This window comes from Bactrocera oleae, chromosome 3, assembly GCF_042242935.1.
Source record: "Bactrocera oleae isolate idBacOlea1 chromosome 3, idBacOlea1, whole genome shotgun sequence".
Classification (NCBI taxonomy): Eukaryota; Metazoa; Arthropoda; class Insecta; order Diptera; family Tephritidae; genus Bactrocera; species Bactrocera oleae.
The window spans coordinates 23,693,470-23,712,272 of NC_091537.1; the positions used below are offsets into that span (position 1 = coordinate 23,693,470).

At 35.2% G+C, this 18,803-nt stretch overlaps 1 protein-coding gene and 1 long non-coding RNA gene across 2 annotated transcripts; one reads left to right on the forward strand and one right to left on the reverse strand.

Moving 5' to 3' along the window:
• Positions 1–5,854: 5,854 nt before the first annotated feature.
• Positions 5,855–17,865, reverse strand: LOC106620983 (uncharacterized). The gene is made up of 3 exons (XM_014239659.3): positions 17,046–17,865; positions 9,257–9,650; positions 5,855–7,732 (listed from the first exon to the last, which is right to left on the reverse strand). Exons 1-3 carry the CDS (start codon positions 17,098–17,100, stop codon positions 7,468–7,470), a joined length of 714 nt encoding a protein of 237 aa, XP_014095134.3. The 5' UTR covers positions 17,101–17,865; the 3' UTR covers positions 5,855–7,467.
• Positions 9,621–10,776, forward strand: LOC106620993 (uncharacterized). The gene is made up of 4 exons (XR_001330877.3): positions 9,621–9,707; positions 9,771–9,869; positions 10,185–10,268; positions 10,323–10,776. It is a non-coding gene; the product is annotated as an uncharacterized lncRNA (long non-coding RNA).
• Positions 17,866–18,803: the final 938 nt, after the last annotated feature.

Genomic DNA, 18,803 nt, shown 5'->3' on the forward strand with positions numbered 1-18,803 from the left:
ACCAATATTTTCTTAAAAATATTCGCAATAGTAGCTGGGACCACATATTCGGTATCTGGGGGCTTGAACAGTTGCAGTCCGATTTTAGCAATTTTTGATCATAATGTTAAACATATCTTCAGTGCAAAGTTTTATTCCGATACATTGTTTGATGCTTAAGTTACATATTGGAAAGTGAAAGAATTAGATATAATTAAAAATTGTGTTACATATATGGGAAATACACATCCGATTTCGCCCATTTTCGCACCGTGACATAATGTTCTGCCTTTAGCAATAATTCGTGCCAAATTTCGTGAAGATATGTTTTCAAATGAAAAAGTTTGTCATACAAGGACTTGATTCCGATCGTTAAGTTTCTATGTCAGCTATATGCTATAGTGGCCCAATAATGGCAGTTCCGACAAATGAGCTGCTTCTTGGAAGGAAGTGTGCAAAATGTCAGATTGATATCTCAAAAACTAACTAGTTCGTGTATATACAGACAAACGGACAGATGGACCTTGCTAAATTAACTCAGCTCGTCATCCTGGTCATATAAATATATATGTTTTATAGAGCTCCGGCACTTCCTTCTGGTTGTTACAAGGTTCATGGTAAACTTAGTATATCCTGTTCAAAGTATTAAAACTGTATATTAATTTAAATACGTAAGAATCTCTAGTGGAATAACTTTGTACCATTACATAAATTTTTCATCAAATGACGCACTTTTAAAGTAAGGTTACATTTTTTTACAAAACAATTAGAAATAAATGGTTTAAAAAAATTACATGGTATAAAAAATCGTAAGTACATACATCGTTTATAGATAATGTTACAGTGAAGTAGCATGTAAATTTTGAAATATGCCGTTTCGAGAAAAACGCGTTCCAGGAAAGAATAATTTTACTAGTTAATCTATCAATTGATTTTTTTAAGACCCTAAAGAGAAAAAAAAATGTTTGTGACAATCTTAGAATGACCTAAGTTGAGAATGACCAAAATCTAATAACTTCAATATAGCCCAGACTTCGGGATACAAAATTTGGAGTAAAGTTTCAGTAAAATTTGCTAATATTGCTAATCATGTCTGAGCTTCTAAGAAATTTAAATCAACTTGCTTTGGTTTTTTCATAGTTGGTAACCACTGTTCATACAAGTATTACACATACCTACAATAATTAGCTTTATATACTACCCTAATGCGGTATTTGGTGAGTCAATACATCTGAGTATGTTAAAGATGCTTCCACCTTCTTACTTTTATACTTTCTTTCAATGCTCCCGAGACATGAAAGCCGATGTGGCACTTACATATCTAAAAGAACACTTACGCTCTTTTGAAAGAAGAAAATCCAAGAATGCAGATAATTGAAGAAGTAAGTGTGCATATATATACTATACAATAATATAACTCAAGTCACTACGAGTTTCCAAGTCGGGCAATCGAACACATCGTTATGAGTTCGTCAGAAGTGCACAATTAATTAATGTTAAATGCCAATAAAGGAACTGAAGACCAGTTGCAGTTGAAATGAAGCATGACCGGGACAACTATTCAAAATTAAATTGATTAGTTAGTTAAGTGCAGCGGGGAAATATTTAGTTTTACTTTCTTTGTCTTCTTCTTTATTTTCCCCTCCTGTTTTACTCGGACACCTAAGTGCTGGCATATGACTTACGAAAGGCCCGGAGACTGCTACGCGATCTTTTCAACATCTACTTCGGCACTCAAGCTATTTATTGCACATGTTTCTAACATAATCATTATGAGCAAAAGCTACTTGCCGCACGGCCGAGGAATTTTAACTAATCTAAGAAATAATATGTGTATGGATGGAGGCAGCCAGATGTATTTTTCTTGCAAAAGGCATCCTGCAAGCATTTCAGAGCTGCAATCCAAAGACACGTTAGAAAACACACACACATTTATACAGACTTATGGCAGCCATTTGCGCAAATATTGTTGTTGCTGTTTCTGCAATTCCCACTAAAAGTCGAATGATTTAACTTCGTTTTTTTTTTAACAATCATTTACACTTTTTCTATAAAAAGTTTCGACATTTTGCAAGCCATTTAACATTTTTTACAAATATTTGTTTTTTACTTTTATTTGTTATCAATGGCTTTGGCACAACATGACGTAATAACCCACTTCCTTACTTCGCCACATGGCGTTTCGTATTCCACCAATCTCCGCCAGACGCCCGGCTAACTCCTGCCTCCAATTTGCTTCGCCTGGCTTAAGTGGCTCTGAGCCAACGTGGAAAGTAGGTTGTTGTGTTAGCTTGGCATCTAAGCTTTTGAGCGCGGTATATTCCGCTTAGTAAGGTAGGCGTTATCGAGTACGCTGCACTCAACTACTTGTTGCTTTCGCTATATTTTTCGCTTTTGCTTTGTGCTTCTTTTTTTTTTTAATTTTCAGTTGTTGCATGGTGGTCGTCCAATTTTGGGGATACGCCGATAAACCTGTCAATAGATATCTGGCTTCAGTATGGTTGCGTTGGAAAACTCAAAACAAGCTCGCGTCTTCTGTGTTTTTTATGCGACCGTTAAATGGGACCTGTTATTTATTTCGCAACTACATACAAATTATACAATTCATGTGATAATAACTCCCACTCGCTTTTTAATTAAAACACATATCTACAGCTGGTTCTGTAACAAATAATTAAACTTTGAAATCTGTAGAATTTATATTGTTGCCTTTCATAATCCTGGTATATCCTCGGTATCGCACTCCTCATCATTACCTCATCCAAAATTTCGTCATACTACTATAAAAAAAAGTAAGGGAAATTTGTTTATAATATGTAAATTCTTTATTTATTCTTCCAAATCCATTTCATGCCCTCCAAAGTAACGCTTTTTCCAGTCTTAGAAGCTATGGCTGCGGAACGGTATGAGTCGAGTTTTCGGAAAAAAGTCGCGCAGAACCAAATAACAGTCTGAAATGGTGCGTTATCGTGATGAAGAAACTGAGAGTAGGTAGCTCATAATTCTAGCCGTTTCACGCGAATTGAATATTGATAATTCAGAATTCTTATTGTTAAGTATGTGGCAAAAAGTAAATATAAGCCACAAAGTGAGCATGCAAGACATTATAAGAAATCCAATAAAGATTTTAAAAGAGTAATCTAGAAACAACAGTGGGATAATCAACTTTGAATGTTGTTTATTTGATTATTTCTGGTAGGCTAAATCATTATTTAAATTATTTATTGGGATTTTATATAAAATAAAGAGAAACTTTGATTACTTCAGAGAATCACTTCTGTTATTATTCAGACGTAGAATATCATAGCCTATGAAATAAAATAACTTATATATATGTACCTTAATGATCAGTATGATGAGATGAGTTGATTTAGATGATGATGATGTATATATGCGAACTAGTCCTTAAATTTTTGAGATATCACGCTGAAATTGTGAAGACGTCCTTTCCTTCGCAAGAAGCTGCTAATTTTATTGTAAAAATACAGTTGCCATACAAACTGACCTATCCAAATAAAGTTCGTGTAAGGAAGTTTTCATGTTTGAATCTTTGGCGCAAATTGTAAAATAAAACCCTTGCCGTATTATTCAATAAACTTGAGTATAGCTTCATTCTAAATAATTAATTGGCGCTGAGGTGAGTCATAGGTTAACAGATAACCACAACACTCTTTAAACATGTTTTGAAGGCAAATCCAACAAATTTTAACGAAAATCAAAAACACATTACTTGGTTCTATGACTCACTATCCAAATATTGATTTTCAATAAACAAAAATAAACAGTGAGAAATGCATAGTTGGTCTACGGAACACTTGACGAAGAATTGTTTATTAATTTCAAAAGCTTTTCTATTTTTAGCGAAGCTCTTTGGGAACGTGTAATCCGTAAACCTATTTTTAGTTGCTCATCATTTCTTAAACACAAATACTTACTGTTACATTACGGCACTCCAAACCGCAGCTTAGCGTGTATTTTCATTAGTCATAATCCATCAGTGCCGACCACGACAGTATAATGCTTCACAACAACCAAAGCGAATGTGATTTTCAACTAACAGTTGTCCGAAGGTGCCAATAGCAAACCCACGCATTATTCTTGACTAGATATATCATCCAGAGCTAGCATAGGGCCCGCTGGGCACCTAAATGTAATCGTGATAGATATAAAGTTATATACATATTTACTAAATGTACTTATATAAAAGATCAGTATGACGGGACGAGTTGAAATCCGCACGTCTGTCTGCTAGTGCAAGCTGTAACTTGAGTAAAAATATCGTCATGAAAATTTGCAAAAGTGGTCCTTCGTCAAATCGGGATCACGCCAACAAATTGTCATCAAGCGTAAACCTGTAGTGCTATAAGCAAGCTCCAAATTAAAAAGTAAAAAAAAATGGAATATGGCACTGGACATCGCGAAATTGGGGACACTATGTATTTAAAAAGTGGGCGTAGCTCCGCCCCTAATAGGTCAATTGTTAATATCTCACAAACCTCTAAACCGATATCAACTAAAGTTGCTATTGATGATTCCTTTCAGCACCTTCTCAATCTGTGTGAAAATGGGTGAAATCTGAAAGTAACCACGACCACTCCCCATATAAAAGCTATGTTGAAAACTACTGAATGCGCTATATTTTATTAAGTAAATACGCCAGAAGCATTTATTATATCATATATGGCACGGCCGGTCTTCATAATTGGGCAGTGGGCATGTCACCACCCACCTCTAGGTGAAATTCCATACCTCGGAACCTACTCGACTTATTTCAACCGAATTTGATAACACTTTGCTGACATTTCTATATTTCGGTGCGAAAATGACAAAATCAGACAAAAAAAACGCCTACATCCCATATAACACAGTTATAAATTCCATCTGATTCTTTCACTTTCCAGTACATAAAACAAGCTACAATGAATGTATCAGAATAAACCTTTGCACATATAGTGCCTTTGAGGTTTGCTTTCTAGCGTATAATTATATATAACTTTTTACCGAAAATATCGTTTGATCTGTGAAATATATTATTGAGACTCGGAAACAATATTTTCCTGATATTAGTATGGGTAGAATCGCGTGAATACTACCTTAACCCTCATATTTTCGAACTTCCAGTTGACTTTATACCGCATATTTCGGTCAACATGTGAGTTATTTTAATGAAATTCAGAGAAACCCTCTTTCCAGTAATAGTTTATCTTTGCGCGGATAAAATAGGGTCAATATAATATATATATATATGTACATATATTAACCGTATATATCGGTCCATATGTAAGACAGATTAGGCAAATTAAGTGAAATTATAAAACTGGATATAAGTACTATAGTTTAATACCGAAAATCTGAGAAATCGAAACTAAGTCCCCGTATATACATATAATATATATGTACATTAGGGTGAAGCGAAAAAAAAAATTTTTTTTGGAAACAAATTTTTTTTTAACATCTAGAGATGCCCACTCACTTTTAAAGTAAAGTTTCGAGTTAAAGTTTTTATTTCCTAAAATATGTTTTATAAGTGTTCTAGAAGCTGTTTAGAGACCTCTTTCTGGCCAATTAAAAATGATCAACTTAAACAAATTTTGTGTGGGATTTATTGGAGTTTTAAAAAATGTCTTAAACGACAACTTGCTTTCCTCAAGCGTTATAATAAATTTTGAGTCAAAAACACTCCAATTCGGTATTTTTTATATAAATGTAAAGAGTTTAAACCAAAAAAAATTTTAACTCGAAATTTTCTTTTTTAATAACCTACCCTTTTCCCTCAGGTAAAGCACAAAAAAAAATTGTAATGTAATACATATGTAACCGATAATTGATAACTCACCTCTCCCCTTCTTTCTTTTAGAAATTTGAGAAAATAGCATTTTAACTTTTTACTACAATAGAATTTATTTAAAACTATTTTTATAAGTATTATCTACGTTTTCATATAATTATTGATTTTATTTGTTTTTAAAGAACTGCTAACGATTTTATATTTCGCTTAACACTTTATTTTAAATGTGATTTTTTAATTTTTTTTTAATGTATTTATTTAGTATATTTTACCTCCCTGTTTCGCTTGTCAGACCTTTCCATTGCATTTAACATTTACAAAGTTATTTTTATCTATTTACTCCGTTATAATTTCACTTGTTGCTTTATACACTCGTAACTTAAGTCATTATGAGTAATTATTATAATCGTTAAGGTAGTCTCTTTTAACAGTTTCTCGGTATTTAACTTATTTAATTTTTCTTTTATGTATTTTTTTAATATTTAGTTAAAGGTTTAACACAGGGTCATGAGTTTTGTTGTTTCTTACAGAGTGACTTTTGTTAAAGGATTTTTACGTTAGAGTTCCACTACAAATACAATATAATACAGTACAATTATATATTATTAATTAATATTACAAATACAGTTATGTTAAATGGGTTTTCATGTATAAAAATAATATCATTTCTTCATTTGAATTTCACCATTCGTCATTTTATTAGATACATTGATGATTGATAGCACATTTTGAGGGTTTGTGAGGTTGAAACGTAAGCGGTTGGAAAGGGATTCGAATAAGCATACACATACATAGGCAAATTAGCTATAATTAAGCGTCAATAGTAAAAAAAAAACAAAGTGAAACCGTTATTCACGGGATTAGCGTGACGAAAAGAAAAGTATTTTAGGTATAAAAATAATTCTTGAGGGTCCGATATCCAATCATTTTGACAATTAAAACATCGTTCGAAACGATTTTTGAGTCTGACTACTGCAAAATTGAAGAAAAAATTTTTTATTGATTAAAGTTTGCTTTTGTAGAAATTTTTTTCGTATTTCTTTTCATTCGTATCAGACAATAATACCAATCTGTAAGAGTAAAAAATAAAAGTTATAGTGGTTTTTAATGTCTAGAATCAGAATTTGCGCACGAAAACAGAAACCCAAAAAAACTATTTTTTTTGGTGATCGGTGAAATTTATGGAGCAGAAATGTGGAATTTCGAATACAATGTACATTTAAGCTCGACAAGACTAAAAACAAAATTATGCTAATTTACAAATATTGATATGAGACACACACATACATTCATACATAAATATGCATGTGTATTAATGTAGGTCGGTCATATCGAACAAATACCTCTAAAGATTCTATTAAAGCGAATTAACGAATATTTTACGCTAAAAAGTGTTGTTTCAAAAAGTGATGTGCGATAACTCAAACTGTACGCAAAATAACAAAAGTTGCCCCCAACGTCTCGACTAAAATCAAACTACGACACAAATACTACATCACTTTGCACGCCAAAAAGTAGACTTCAATAAACATAAAGTGGAAAAACTTATTTGTAAAGCAATCAAACTTATTAGGTTATGCAATAAAAGGGCGTTGAAATTTCGTTTCTCTTATTTTTTCTTGTTGTTGTTGAATGCGCGGGTGCTGTATTGTTGTTCGTATTCTTTTTGGTTTCCACTCTCTCCCTCCCATCACCCCCATCTATTTTAGCTCGCTCGCCCGTTGCTGACGCAGTTTCGCTCGCGCATTCAAATATTCCGGATTCACATATTGCTTGTCCTCTTCATCCTCGTCGCCCTCCTGACGTTCATGCTTTTGCGCACGCTCCATTATCACACGATTCAATTCAGCTTTAAGGCCGGCGGTGGGTGAGAGATCCTCCTGTTGCTGTTGGCGTTGTTGCCGTTCGCGTTGCTTCTCGTAGGCACGCTGCAGCTCGGATTTCTGATTTAGCACACTTTTACCCCTATTTGGAATAGAGAGAGAGTAGAACAAAAGTTTTATTAGAGTCAGAAGAAAGTATTATTTTGTATATTGGGTAATCACTATAATCGACTTGCCCTTAATACGGTATGCTCAATAAATATCGATTAAGAAAATTGGAATAATCTTAAGTTTCTAAAGTGATATAATAAAAAACGAAATTTACAAAAGACAATCAAGATTCTATAACTGATACGAGCTGCAATGTATTTCTCACAACCTTAAGACATCCGTATCATACGAAACTGTTATATAACCATCTGTAAAAAAACCAATTTTGTAAAGATCGCGGTCACTTATTTTTCTTCCCAATTCTTTCATGACTCTGTACTGTGTTCGAAAAAGAACAACAAGAAAATATTAAGTTTATCTATATTTTGCTAGATTTTTTGGATCCACCTAATTTCTTTGGAGATATTTGGACAATAGGCCATGCCATATTTCGGGACGATATCTCGTCAAATACAAAAGTTTTCGTTACAGGGACTGTGTTTTGATCGATGAGTTTGAATGCTTTTATACCCTGAACAGGGTATATTAAGTTTGCCAGGAAGTTTGTAACACCCAGAAGGAAACGTCGGAGACCCTATAAAATGTATACATAAATGATCAGCATGATGAGCTGTGTTGATTTAGCCATGCCCGTCTGTCTGTCCGTCTGTCTGTATATATACAAACTAGTCCCTCAGTTTTTAAGCTATCGATCTGAAATTCTAAACCTTTCCTTTCTTCACTTAGAAACTGCTCATTTGTCGGAACGACCTATATCGGACCACTATAGCATATAGCTTCCATACAAACTAAACAATCGGAATCCAGTGTTTGTCTCGAAAACTCTTTCATTTGACGAGGTATCTTCACGAAACTTGGCATATATATCGGATAACTATAGCATATAGCTGCCATATCAACTGAACGATCGGGGTAAAGTGCTTGCGTGGAAAATTTGTTTATTTGACGAGATATCTTCACGAAACTTGGAATAAAATATTGCCTAAGCCAACGGTCTCCGAAGAAATTTTTGTGATTGGATCACTATAGCATATAGCTGCAATACAAACTGATCGATCAAAATTCAGTTCTTGTAATGAAAATTTTTATATTTTCTACTGGATTTTGATCGTCCAGTTTCTATGGCAGCTATGTAGGCGCTATAGTGGTGAAATGTTGGCGGTTCCGACAAAAGAGCAGTTTCTTAGGTAGAGTTTAGAATTTCAGATCGATATTTCAAAAACTGAGGGACAAGTTCGCGTACATACCGATAGACGGACATGACTTAGTGAACTAAGCTCGTCAGGCTGATCATTTAGATATGTATTTTACAGGGTCTCCAAAGTTTGCTTGTGCGCCTTAGAAACTTCATTGCAAACTTAATATGACAGGTCAGGGTAAAAATATCATATACTCAAAGAAATCATTTATATTTCAATATCGGCTTTAATTAGTTTAAATTATAATAAACATTAAATTAATATTACAAAATTTAAGTTATGTAATTTAGACTCACATTTTAGTGTTAAATTTTAACTCTCGATGTAGCTGCTGCCGTTCATTCGATTCCAAACAGGGATTTATTAATTTTCTGGGCAGTATGAGTCCGTCCGCATCTTTTTGTACTCCCGGCGGTGGCGACGACATCATCATTGTTATTGTTGTTGTAGTGCGTTCGTTCGCTGCAAGTGCACTGCTAATTGCTTGTCGTTTATGTTCAAACCACTCTGGCCCAGTGGTCGGTATGGATTCAGGTTCACGTAGCACAATCTTCTCCGAGGTCGACGACGTTGACGATGACAACGGCGCTTTCAATATTATTGGTGAGTGTTGTGAAGACGTTGCCACAGATGTTGCTGTTGTTGAGCGTTTCGTCGGACTGTCGGTAATGGAAGCTGAAGAATCTGTGCCTGCAAGAAAGAACAGAAAAGGCAAGAAAATGGTTAAATATTAAGTGCTCAAGTTAAGTAAGAACTTTTCTTGAAATTTTTTATACTGAAAGCGCGACACAAAGCGGTCTTTATTTACAGCTTCGTACAATTTTGCAGACGCTCTGGAATGCGTAGTGGTCAGTAAAATAGGACAAAAGCAAGAAAAACTGATCGCCGCGGCCACTTTTTGCCAAACAAGTGAGTATATTACTGAGCTAAAATGCCTACAATAGTAGCAGCGACCGTCGAGAAAGATCAGAAGTAACAGCGCTAAACAATACTGAAGTGAATGATTTATGACAAAAGCGAAACGAGCGAGCGAAATGTAACAAAAGTAATTTACTTCTCTTCTTTTATTTATTTTGATTTTAGTTTTTACATTTCTTCAACATTTCTGTACTTCTTTATATTTTCATATTGTATTTACCCTGTGCTTTCGACACCATGGAACTTGGTGGAACGCTTTGAAATACCAATTGGCCGCACTTCCCGCATAATCGCCGCCAACAATAGACAATTGTTCAAACTGCCATCATCCAATTGTTCACTGATTGCAAAGTGGCAGTAGTCTTGTAGAGATTATGGTGAAGTATATATGTACATAATGGATTTTGACAGTAGAACACAAAATACAAATACTTTTATTAATAGCACTTAGTCCGAACACATTGAATGCCGCAGACATATCCAGCTAAAGAGGCAGCATACACATCTGAAAGTTAGCAAACTCAGTGTATAGAACTTATGAAAGAAATATAAGCTAATAAGAGGGAGATCTCATTAACATCGTATATTTGGATATGCTATCATACAGCAACTGTCAAAACAAACGAATTCAGAAGAGCTCATGTTGAACTCGTGAATTACTGTCTTCATCTGACATCAACTGCAAAAACTAAACTCAAAGAAGCACTGTAACCATTCTTCAGTGATTCGGAAAACTTTTAGGCCAAATATTTAGTAAGCTGTAATGTAAAATGTAGTAATGAGAATGAGTCATGTAAAAAATACTGTAACAAGTAGAGCATCTATCGATACAGTCTCATCATCTCTTTAGTTCCTAGCTTTCTTTGAAATCATTAATAAACAAGTGGTTTACAAATTATTCAATTAACAAGTTCTTTAAAGGATTCTTAGGCGCTCTGGAATATTCATGTAAAACTTTTTTTTTTGAACAGCTGGCCACTTTATCTCGAAAACCGCTTGGTCGGTTTCAATGAAATTCAAACATGAAACATTTTAAAACATGAAAACCTAGTACCTGAACGAACGATTTGTTTTCTGTTTTAATTTCGATTACTTTATAAACATTTAACTATTGTTTTTTCCCGAAAATCTGAGGCCGCCGTTTTGTTAATTTAAAAAAAGCTTCCATCATCTATCTTCGAAATGGTTACCGCTCGGTTGGAACTGGATCAATAAACAGCCTTTACTTTTAAAATTACTAATTTTTTTTTTAATCTCTGCCAAGAAGGTCTCAACTTTGATGAAGCTAAGTTTTTGCTTTTGAAAAATAAAGTAATTTACTGGCAAACAAAAAATGTATAAAATAAAATGATTTATTGGTGCAGTGAACCTGGAATAATGTGTGTACCTAAAAATGTTCAGAAGAGCAAGGCCAAATATACTTTTATACTATCAAAGTTCTTGAGAATATATATAAGTATCTCATATGGTTATCTTATATTTTGAGCAGAGAAAAGGGTCTTAATTGTAACTCAAATAAGTTAATTTATAATTTTATTAATGTCTGGGGCAAAGAATTAATAAGCAAAATTCTCTTGAATAACTGCAGAAGAGTTCAATCAGTAGAGAATTACGAAACCTTTATCAAATTTCAATTTTCCATTTTGCATTTTGCAGTTTCAAGCAAATTCTTCTTTATGCATATTATTTCCACATTTCGTTCCCGACATACCTTCCTATAAGCTTAAATAACAAGAACCAATGATGAGTAAGAAAGAAAGCTTAAAAGGGAACAAAAAAGCTAACCGCAAATTATAACCTGCGCTCTATCGAAGAAAAAAGAAAAACAAACCAGCGTTAAAACATAATTGAAACAAAAAGTAGACTACCGGAGCACTAAGGTACTTGTGCCAGCATACCGCATGCCATAGTGCAACAAATACCTTGCCACATTTGTCACAAACAACACAAAAGTCAAATATTCTTACGAGCGTGTCTCAGATAGATTAAGGTTAATAGTAGACAAGGCAGAGACAATTGTAATAGAACACAAATGCAGCGACGAGTCCAAAGAAAGTACGAACGAAGAACACTGGGCCACCAATTTGTGGCTGGGTGAGTACTTAGGAAAATAACTTAATAGTTTTGCAGATGCTCACCGCGCGACAATGTGGCGTGAATTTTTTTGTCGCATGCTGGCGGTGTCCATAATTGCCGCGCCACTATTAGAATGCAGCAAACGGCAATAGGCACCTATAAGATGACATGCTTCTCAGCCAAACTCCCAACCGCAACAATATACATACATACATCGATAAGTACGTAAGTACTCTCTTTTTCAGTATCATCACACTGTGCCGCCATGTGCCACCTGACGGCAGCGGAAGACACTACAAAAGAGACAACAGCAGCCAATTCAACGCATCAACCTTAAACAATTGTTACCGCTATTCTATTGCCATACATATTACAGCTATCAGTCATCATATTAACCCATATTTTCACGCATCAAATTAATGCGGCACAAAAAGAACCGCTGTAGAGCTCTTAGAGCTTAGAATAGTGATGTGGCCCACAGACAACACAAAGGCGTCTAAAGTTTAATAATTTAGTTGGAATTTCACATTCGCAAAAGCCCTTCTCGCATTAGAGACATGTTCTATTGTTCATTTCTTATTGCTCTGCTTCTTTTACTACTATAAAAACGTCGCGCCAACTGACACTGAAATGTTCGGGTTAACGAGCTACACGTCGTCACTGGCTGAAATGTTAACTAGCTCGAAATGTGTGTGCAATAAAGTTCAGCGCCCGTGGTCGTATACGGGTGAGCATATTAACAGCTCTTGCAGCTTGTTTACAAAATCGCTGGCTGTTCTTAGCTTTTGGGCTTTATGAGTTTGTTTTTCCCCATTTTTTTAATTTTTATGCCCTAAACAGTGTAAATTAAGTTTGTCACGAAGTTGCTAACTTTTAGAAGGAAACGTCGAAGACACTATAAATATATATAAAAATGATTAGCGTGACGAGATGAGTCGATTCGCCTGTCTGTCCTTCTGTCTGTCTGTATATGCGAGTAAATTCGAGATATCGATCTGAAATTTTGCACATGTCCTTTTTTCTCCAAGTAGCTGCTCATTTGTTGGAAGCGCCTATACCACTGTAGGATATAACTGCCATAAAAAATGATCGATCAAACTAAGGTCGCTGTATGGAAAACTTTTTTATTTGACCAGTTATCTTCACAGAACAGAATACTATCAAAGGCAGCGCTACAGTTTCCAAAGAAATTGTTCAGATCGGACCACTATAGCTTACAGCTGCCATACAAACTGGCCGATCAAAATCTGAATAAAAATCGTTTAATACCCTTTTATGCTTTCAAAAATGGTCCTGTGAAGGGCATTATAGCTTCGGTGCAGCCGAATTTAACGTTTTTTCTTGTTTTATTTTCATTTTTGGAGAAATTTCGCAAACAAAAAGCTTAGCGTTTCCAATGTTTACGCGCTTAATGGACGTTTTTCTGCAACCAGTTTTTGGAGTTCCATTTTAAACTTTTACACAAAGGCTGTGAAGAATTGAACATACATACATGTGTATTCAGTGTTCGTACTCATTCATCGCTTTGACCTATTGAGCAATCAGCAGCCTGGAATGCTTATAGTAATAATAAACAGCGCCAAAGAAGATTTATAAATGACTTGCGAGTTCACTGATAACCACTTATGCTACATAAAAACCTACTCATACGAGTATGTACCATATACTCATATGTATGTAATGGTATATCCATTTAGTTATGTCGAACAGTTGATTTCACGTTTGATAATTCTACAACGACACGGCTTGTTTGGCACCTAAAAAGGGGTTAATTGCCCTCCGGTGATACACCAGGTTATGGTGTACTTTAAATTTTCTGAAGCGAAAAGTTGATCATGAAACTTGATATAACTTAGTTTATTTATTTAGTAATTGAAAGTCTGTTTTAGTTGCTCAAGGTAAAAGTGATTTTCTCTTTATAGAAATGTTTCTATAACCACTAAATTTATAACAACAAGACAACGAAGAAAATCTCTGTTATTCAACGAATTCAAACTGTCAAAAGTTGTTTGGTTGGCCCTTTCAAATCGAACACCCTATTTGTCGACGCTTCTTCTTATCATTCTTCAATCTATTCATTCGTGTACAATTGACTCTGATTCGAAATTAGTAAACCAATCTACAACTCTACTCGAGCTATGCGACGTTTCCCCAATTTTGCTTTTTTAATTCTTGAACCTTTCTCTATTTGAAAACATATATAATACAATATCATAACCATTTTCTTCTCATTTCAAGTGGTATCTTTTGGTGATTTTTACTGAAAATATATAATGTACCATATACCTATCGATTTGTTTGTTTTAGAATGTATCACTATACTTTAATATTTCACAACAAAGTCATAAGGGGTTAGGAGCATGGGTGCAAATAATGCATTGCCAAATAATTGACTTTTTTTTATTTTGTAATCTAAAATACGGGATTAAAAATTAAAATAAACTTCCGGATTGAAAAGAAACAAGTAAGGAAGGGCTTAGTTCGGATGTAACCGAACATTTTATACTCTCGCAAAGTCAAATGGTATACTCGTTCGAGATTTCTTTGTGGATTGACTGATATTTTCGATAGAAGGTCAACTATAGGCACTGGGGTCCACATATTTAGTACTTAGGGCCTAAGTTTAGTTTTGGTTCGATTTACACAATTTTTGGTCACAAGGTGGCATACTTTAAACGTATTATTCATGCAAAGTTTTACCCCGATATAATCATTGTTTCTTGATATGCATAGTGGAAAGTGAAAGAATCAGATGGAATTGAAAATGGTGTTATATGGGAAATAGGCGTGGTTGTAGTCCAATTTCGCCCATTTTCGCACTATAACATAGAAATATGGAGAGAACGTTATGCACCGAATTTGGTTAAGTGGATCCCAAGATATGGGTTTTCACCTAAAAGTGGGCGGTGCCACACCCACTGACTAATATTGAACGCGGTTCCTATAAAGTCATCTCATACAATCCCAGAGATAAAATTTAATGTCTCTGGCGTGTTTAGTGCGTGGTTTGTCGCGCGGGACCACGCCCACTTTTTAAAAAAAATTTTAACTACAGATGCCCCTCCCTAATGTGATCCTTTGTACCAAATAACAGTCTTGTATCTTATTGCGGCGCTTAGTTATGAGAATTTATTTGTTTTTGATTAATGGCGTTTTGTGGGCGTGGTAGTGGTCCGATTACGCCCATCTTCACTACCAACCGTCTTACGGTTCCAAGAAACATGTGTACCAAGTTTCGTGAAGATATCTCAATTTTTACTTAAGTTACAGTTTGCACGGACGGACGGACAGACAGTCAGCCGGATTTCAACTCGTCTCTTCATCCCGATCATTTATATATACATAACCCTATATCTAACTCGATTAGTTTTAGGTGATACAAACAACCGTTAGCTGAACAAAACTATTATACTCTGTAGCAACAAGTTGCGAGAGTATTAAAATTCGATCTTAATAATATATTTTAATTTGCTTTAGAATTAACATTTTTTTCAGATCATTCAAATCAAAAAGTAATATCAATTTTCAATTTTAATCCCAAACATCTGGGATTAAAAAATTAAAATCTAATTGTTAATCCCAACAGCGGTATTAAAATATAAAATTTTAATTTTTTATCACACATTTTTTAACATTTTAATGATAACAAAAATTTATTTATTTTGCATTTTCTTAAGATACAGTGTCTACCAATAGGGAAAACGTGATTTTGACAGCTTGCGGCTTTTGTCAGTGTGTTCTGTAAGGTTTGCCAATTCATCTTTAACTTTGGTTTAACTTCAGGAAACGCAATTGCATCCCCAAAAATTGACCGTTTGGTGTGGATTATGGTATGGCGGCATCATCGGGCCTTACTTCTTTCGAAATGATGACAACATTCAGCGCACTATTGCTGAAATTTTGGTCGAAATGTGGCACCGGGTCATCGAAAATTGGCGTAAACAGGTGGAGATATGCAAATGAAGCCGTGATGGGCCATTGGCAGACATTTTATTCAAATTATAAATGGCGTGAAATTATCTGCCAAACCAAAAAAAAAAACAGACCTATTTTGAGGAAATTTAAGTGTTTTATTTCATTGCAATAGTACGTCGTTCTTGTTGGTAAACCCTTTATACATATTTTATTCTTCTGAAATTTTCAAGTATATCCGACAAATACTTTTTGAGTTATTCCACAATTAGCAAAAGGTTGCCGGGCGCTCTGGAACGTTCGACAGCAGATAGCTAGCAGCAGCTGCAAGCGGACCGTAAATAAAGTGTCAAACTTTAAATAAGTTTTTCTCAAAACAACGTTTTTTGAATTGGTGACCACTGTAGCACTAAGCCCGCTCGTTAGATTTCAATAAAATTTATACAGCTTTCTGAAAACATGAACAATTAGTGCCTGATTAAAGGATTTGTTTTCTGTTTGAATTTCGATTTTTTATAAACATTTAACTGTTGATTTTTTTCCGAAAATCTGGAAAAAAATTACTGATGGCACCACTTCAGCAAGACAGTATATTATTCATTAACGTTAATAAAACAAATTTTGTCCGATTGAGTTTAGATGAAACTTCGAATCTCCAAGAATTTGTAATGGTCATCGCAAGAAGCTTCGAGGAGAAGATTGTACTCAAAGTTGCCACTTGCTATTAGTTGCAAACGGTTTAACCTCACATCTCGATGCACACAAACACACTCACTCACTAACAATACCACTGTGTTATGAAATAAGTACCGTTGTTTTTTATGCATTTTTCTTTTTGCTTATAGCAAATCGATTTAATTAAGTGACGCTGTAAAATCGCTTGGCTTTTAAATAATTAGCAGTTTTTGGACAAAATTCAAAAGCTATTTTAAAAGTTTGCTCATTTTGCTGTGACCGTGCGCCTGTGTCGAAACACTTTTTGGCTATTTCAGTGGCTTTAAAGCCGGAGGCGTTGATTGAGTTACCAAATTAGTGAAATACAAAAACAACAAGTGAAATTCGTTTTGTAACCAATAAAACAATGATAAGCAAAAATGTAGCCAAATACATGTCAAGCGCAACTAAATGACAACAGCAACAACAGTTGTTACGAAAAGCACGCAAATCGGTTGCACTCACTTTCGAAAACTCGCATGCGGCTCATTATGCCGGACGAGATGTGCGTGCGACTCATTTTAATAAGTCTGGCTGATTTATTATTATTTTGTTTATTTTTTTTTCAAATTACTTTCGGTTTTAGTGTTTACTTTTGAATATTTTTTTATTATTTTTAACGTCTGTAGTTATAGTTTATGCGCCGTGGAAACGCTGCCACTGTTGGTTGCAATGCAAAACGGCAAGTTGTTTAAGCGTGTCGTGGCAGCTGTTATAAAATCACAGTGGTTTCATTTAATGTTACATTTCAATTTCAGATCCACAAAAATGTGATTAACACGTTCAATAACACTAATAACAACTAATGCGTTGTCCGTTTATGCTTTTGCCACGCAAAATGTCGTTGTCTGACTGGTCGCGCCGCGTGCTGGTCTGCCGGCTCATTGAATGCCGTTGTGCTGCCGTTGCCAATCGATTTTGCTAACTGAATTAAACAACGGGTTTAATTGAATTTGAATGACTGTGACAATGCAATTTTTTTTTGTTTTTCGCACTTTTTTATTGAAATGTTTTTATTTTATTTTTTATTTCCTTTAATGAAGTTGTTGCCGCGCGCAAAACACTAGTTAAATATTTAAATACTGTCGGCGTGTGCGATTAATCAATTCGATTGCCTATTTTGTTGCCCACTGCCGCAGCTTTGCCTGCAACTTTGCCACTGCAATCGCCATTCTCGGCGCTTCTGCGCTGATTCCCCGACAGATACAACACAATCCGGCCACCGCAGCAGCAGCAAGCAAGCTTCCTTTTAGCTGTGTAGCGCTGCTTTGTTATGTGAGCAGCGTCGTTGCCCCCACTTGTCATTGTCACAAGCTGACTGACGACTGACACTTTGTTGTTCTAATTGTTTACTATCTGCCTTACACTTAACATTTATTCCATTTTATTCTATTTTATTCTATTCTATTTAAACCTCACACATACGCTTCTATTTAGTTGCATTCATTTGCTGCTTTGTGTTGCAAAGCCTTTCCGTTGTTTTCACTTTCCACACGCTGCTGTGTCCGTCCGCTCGCAGCAGTCCGTCTGACATCGAGCACGCCAAAGTCACACTTAAACACGGCCGAGAGGCGCCACATGTTGCCGTAACTAGTCGTAAGCCAAGTCGAGGCGCACGAATACTCCCCGAATGCACCGTGCCGCAAGCAGTTGCAGCAATTGTTGCGAGTCGTGTGGAGCAGCGCTGCGGCGTATTATCGTCAAGGTGGGCGCAAAAATCAATACTTAAATGACGATAGCCTCATGCCTTGCTATTTCAATTCCAAGCAAGCAAACTGCGCATCGGCGAGCAGTGTTTCGTATGGGCGTAAATGGTGATCAAATTACCGCTCTTAGTGGATAATCGTCATAGATGCTGTGATGCAAAGGGAAAGAGAATAGTTGGCCCGTAATTGCAGACACACGGTCCCAAGTGTTGCAAAAACGTGGTCAAAAATGTTGTCTCTCCTCGGTAATGGCAAACCCTTATTTTTATAATAAAGTTAAGTTTTGGCCCGAACATTAAATTATATGCGATTCATTTCTTCTTGAATACTAATTTTCTAGAAAAAGCACCCTTTATAAGATTTTGAAACTCCAAAAGCCGCTGTGGGATAACCTTAACCCTTCCCCACTTCATCGAGTACCTTTAAAGTCAAGAATAATCAAAAATACTTTTATTGATATCTATTTAAATAAATGGAATTATGCCTTTCGAAATAACTGTTAAATTACGAGATCGCT

Bases quoted from the DNA above. Each gene is read 5' to 3' on its own strand.
- LOC106620983 (XM_014239659.3), bottom strand. From the start codon at position 17,100: ATGAGTCGCACGCACATCTCGTCCGGCATAATGAGCCGCATGCGAGTT. The intron at 9,651-17,045 runs GTGAGTGCAACC...TCTTTCTTGCAG, and splicing joins CCGCATGCGAGTTTTCGAAA to GCACAGATTCTTCAGCTTCC. The intron at 7,733-9,256 runs GTGAGTCTAAAT...TATTCCAAATAG, and splicing joins TTAAAATTTAACACTAAAAT to GGGTAAAAGTGTGCTAAATC.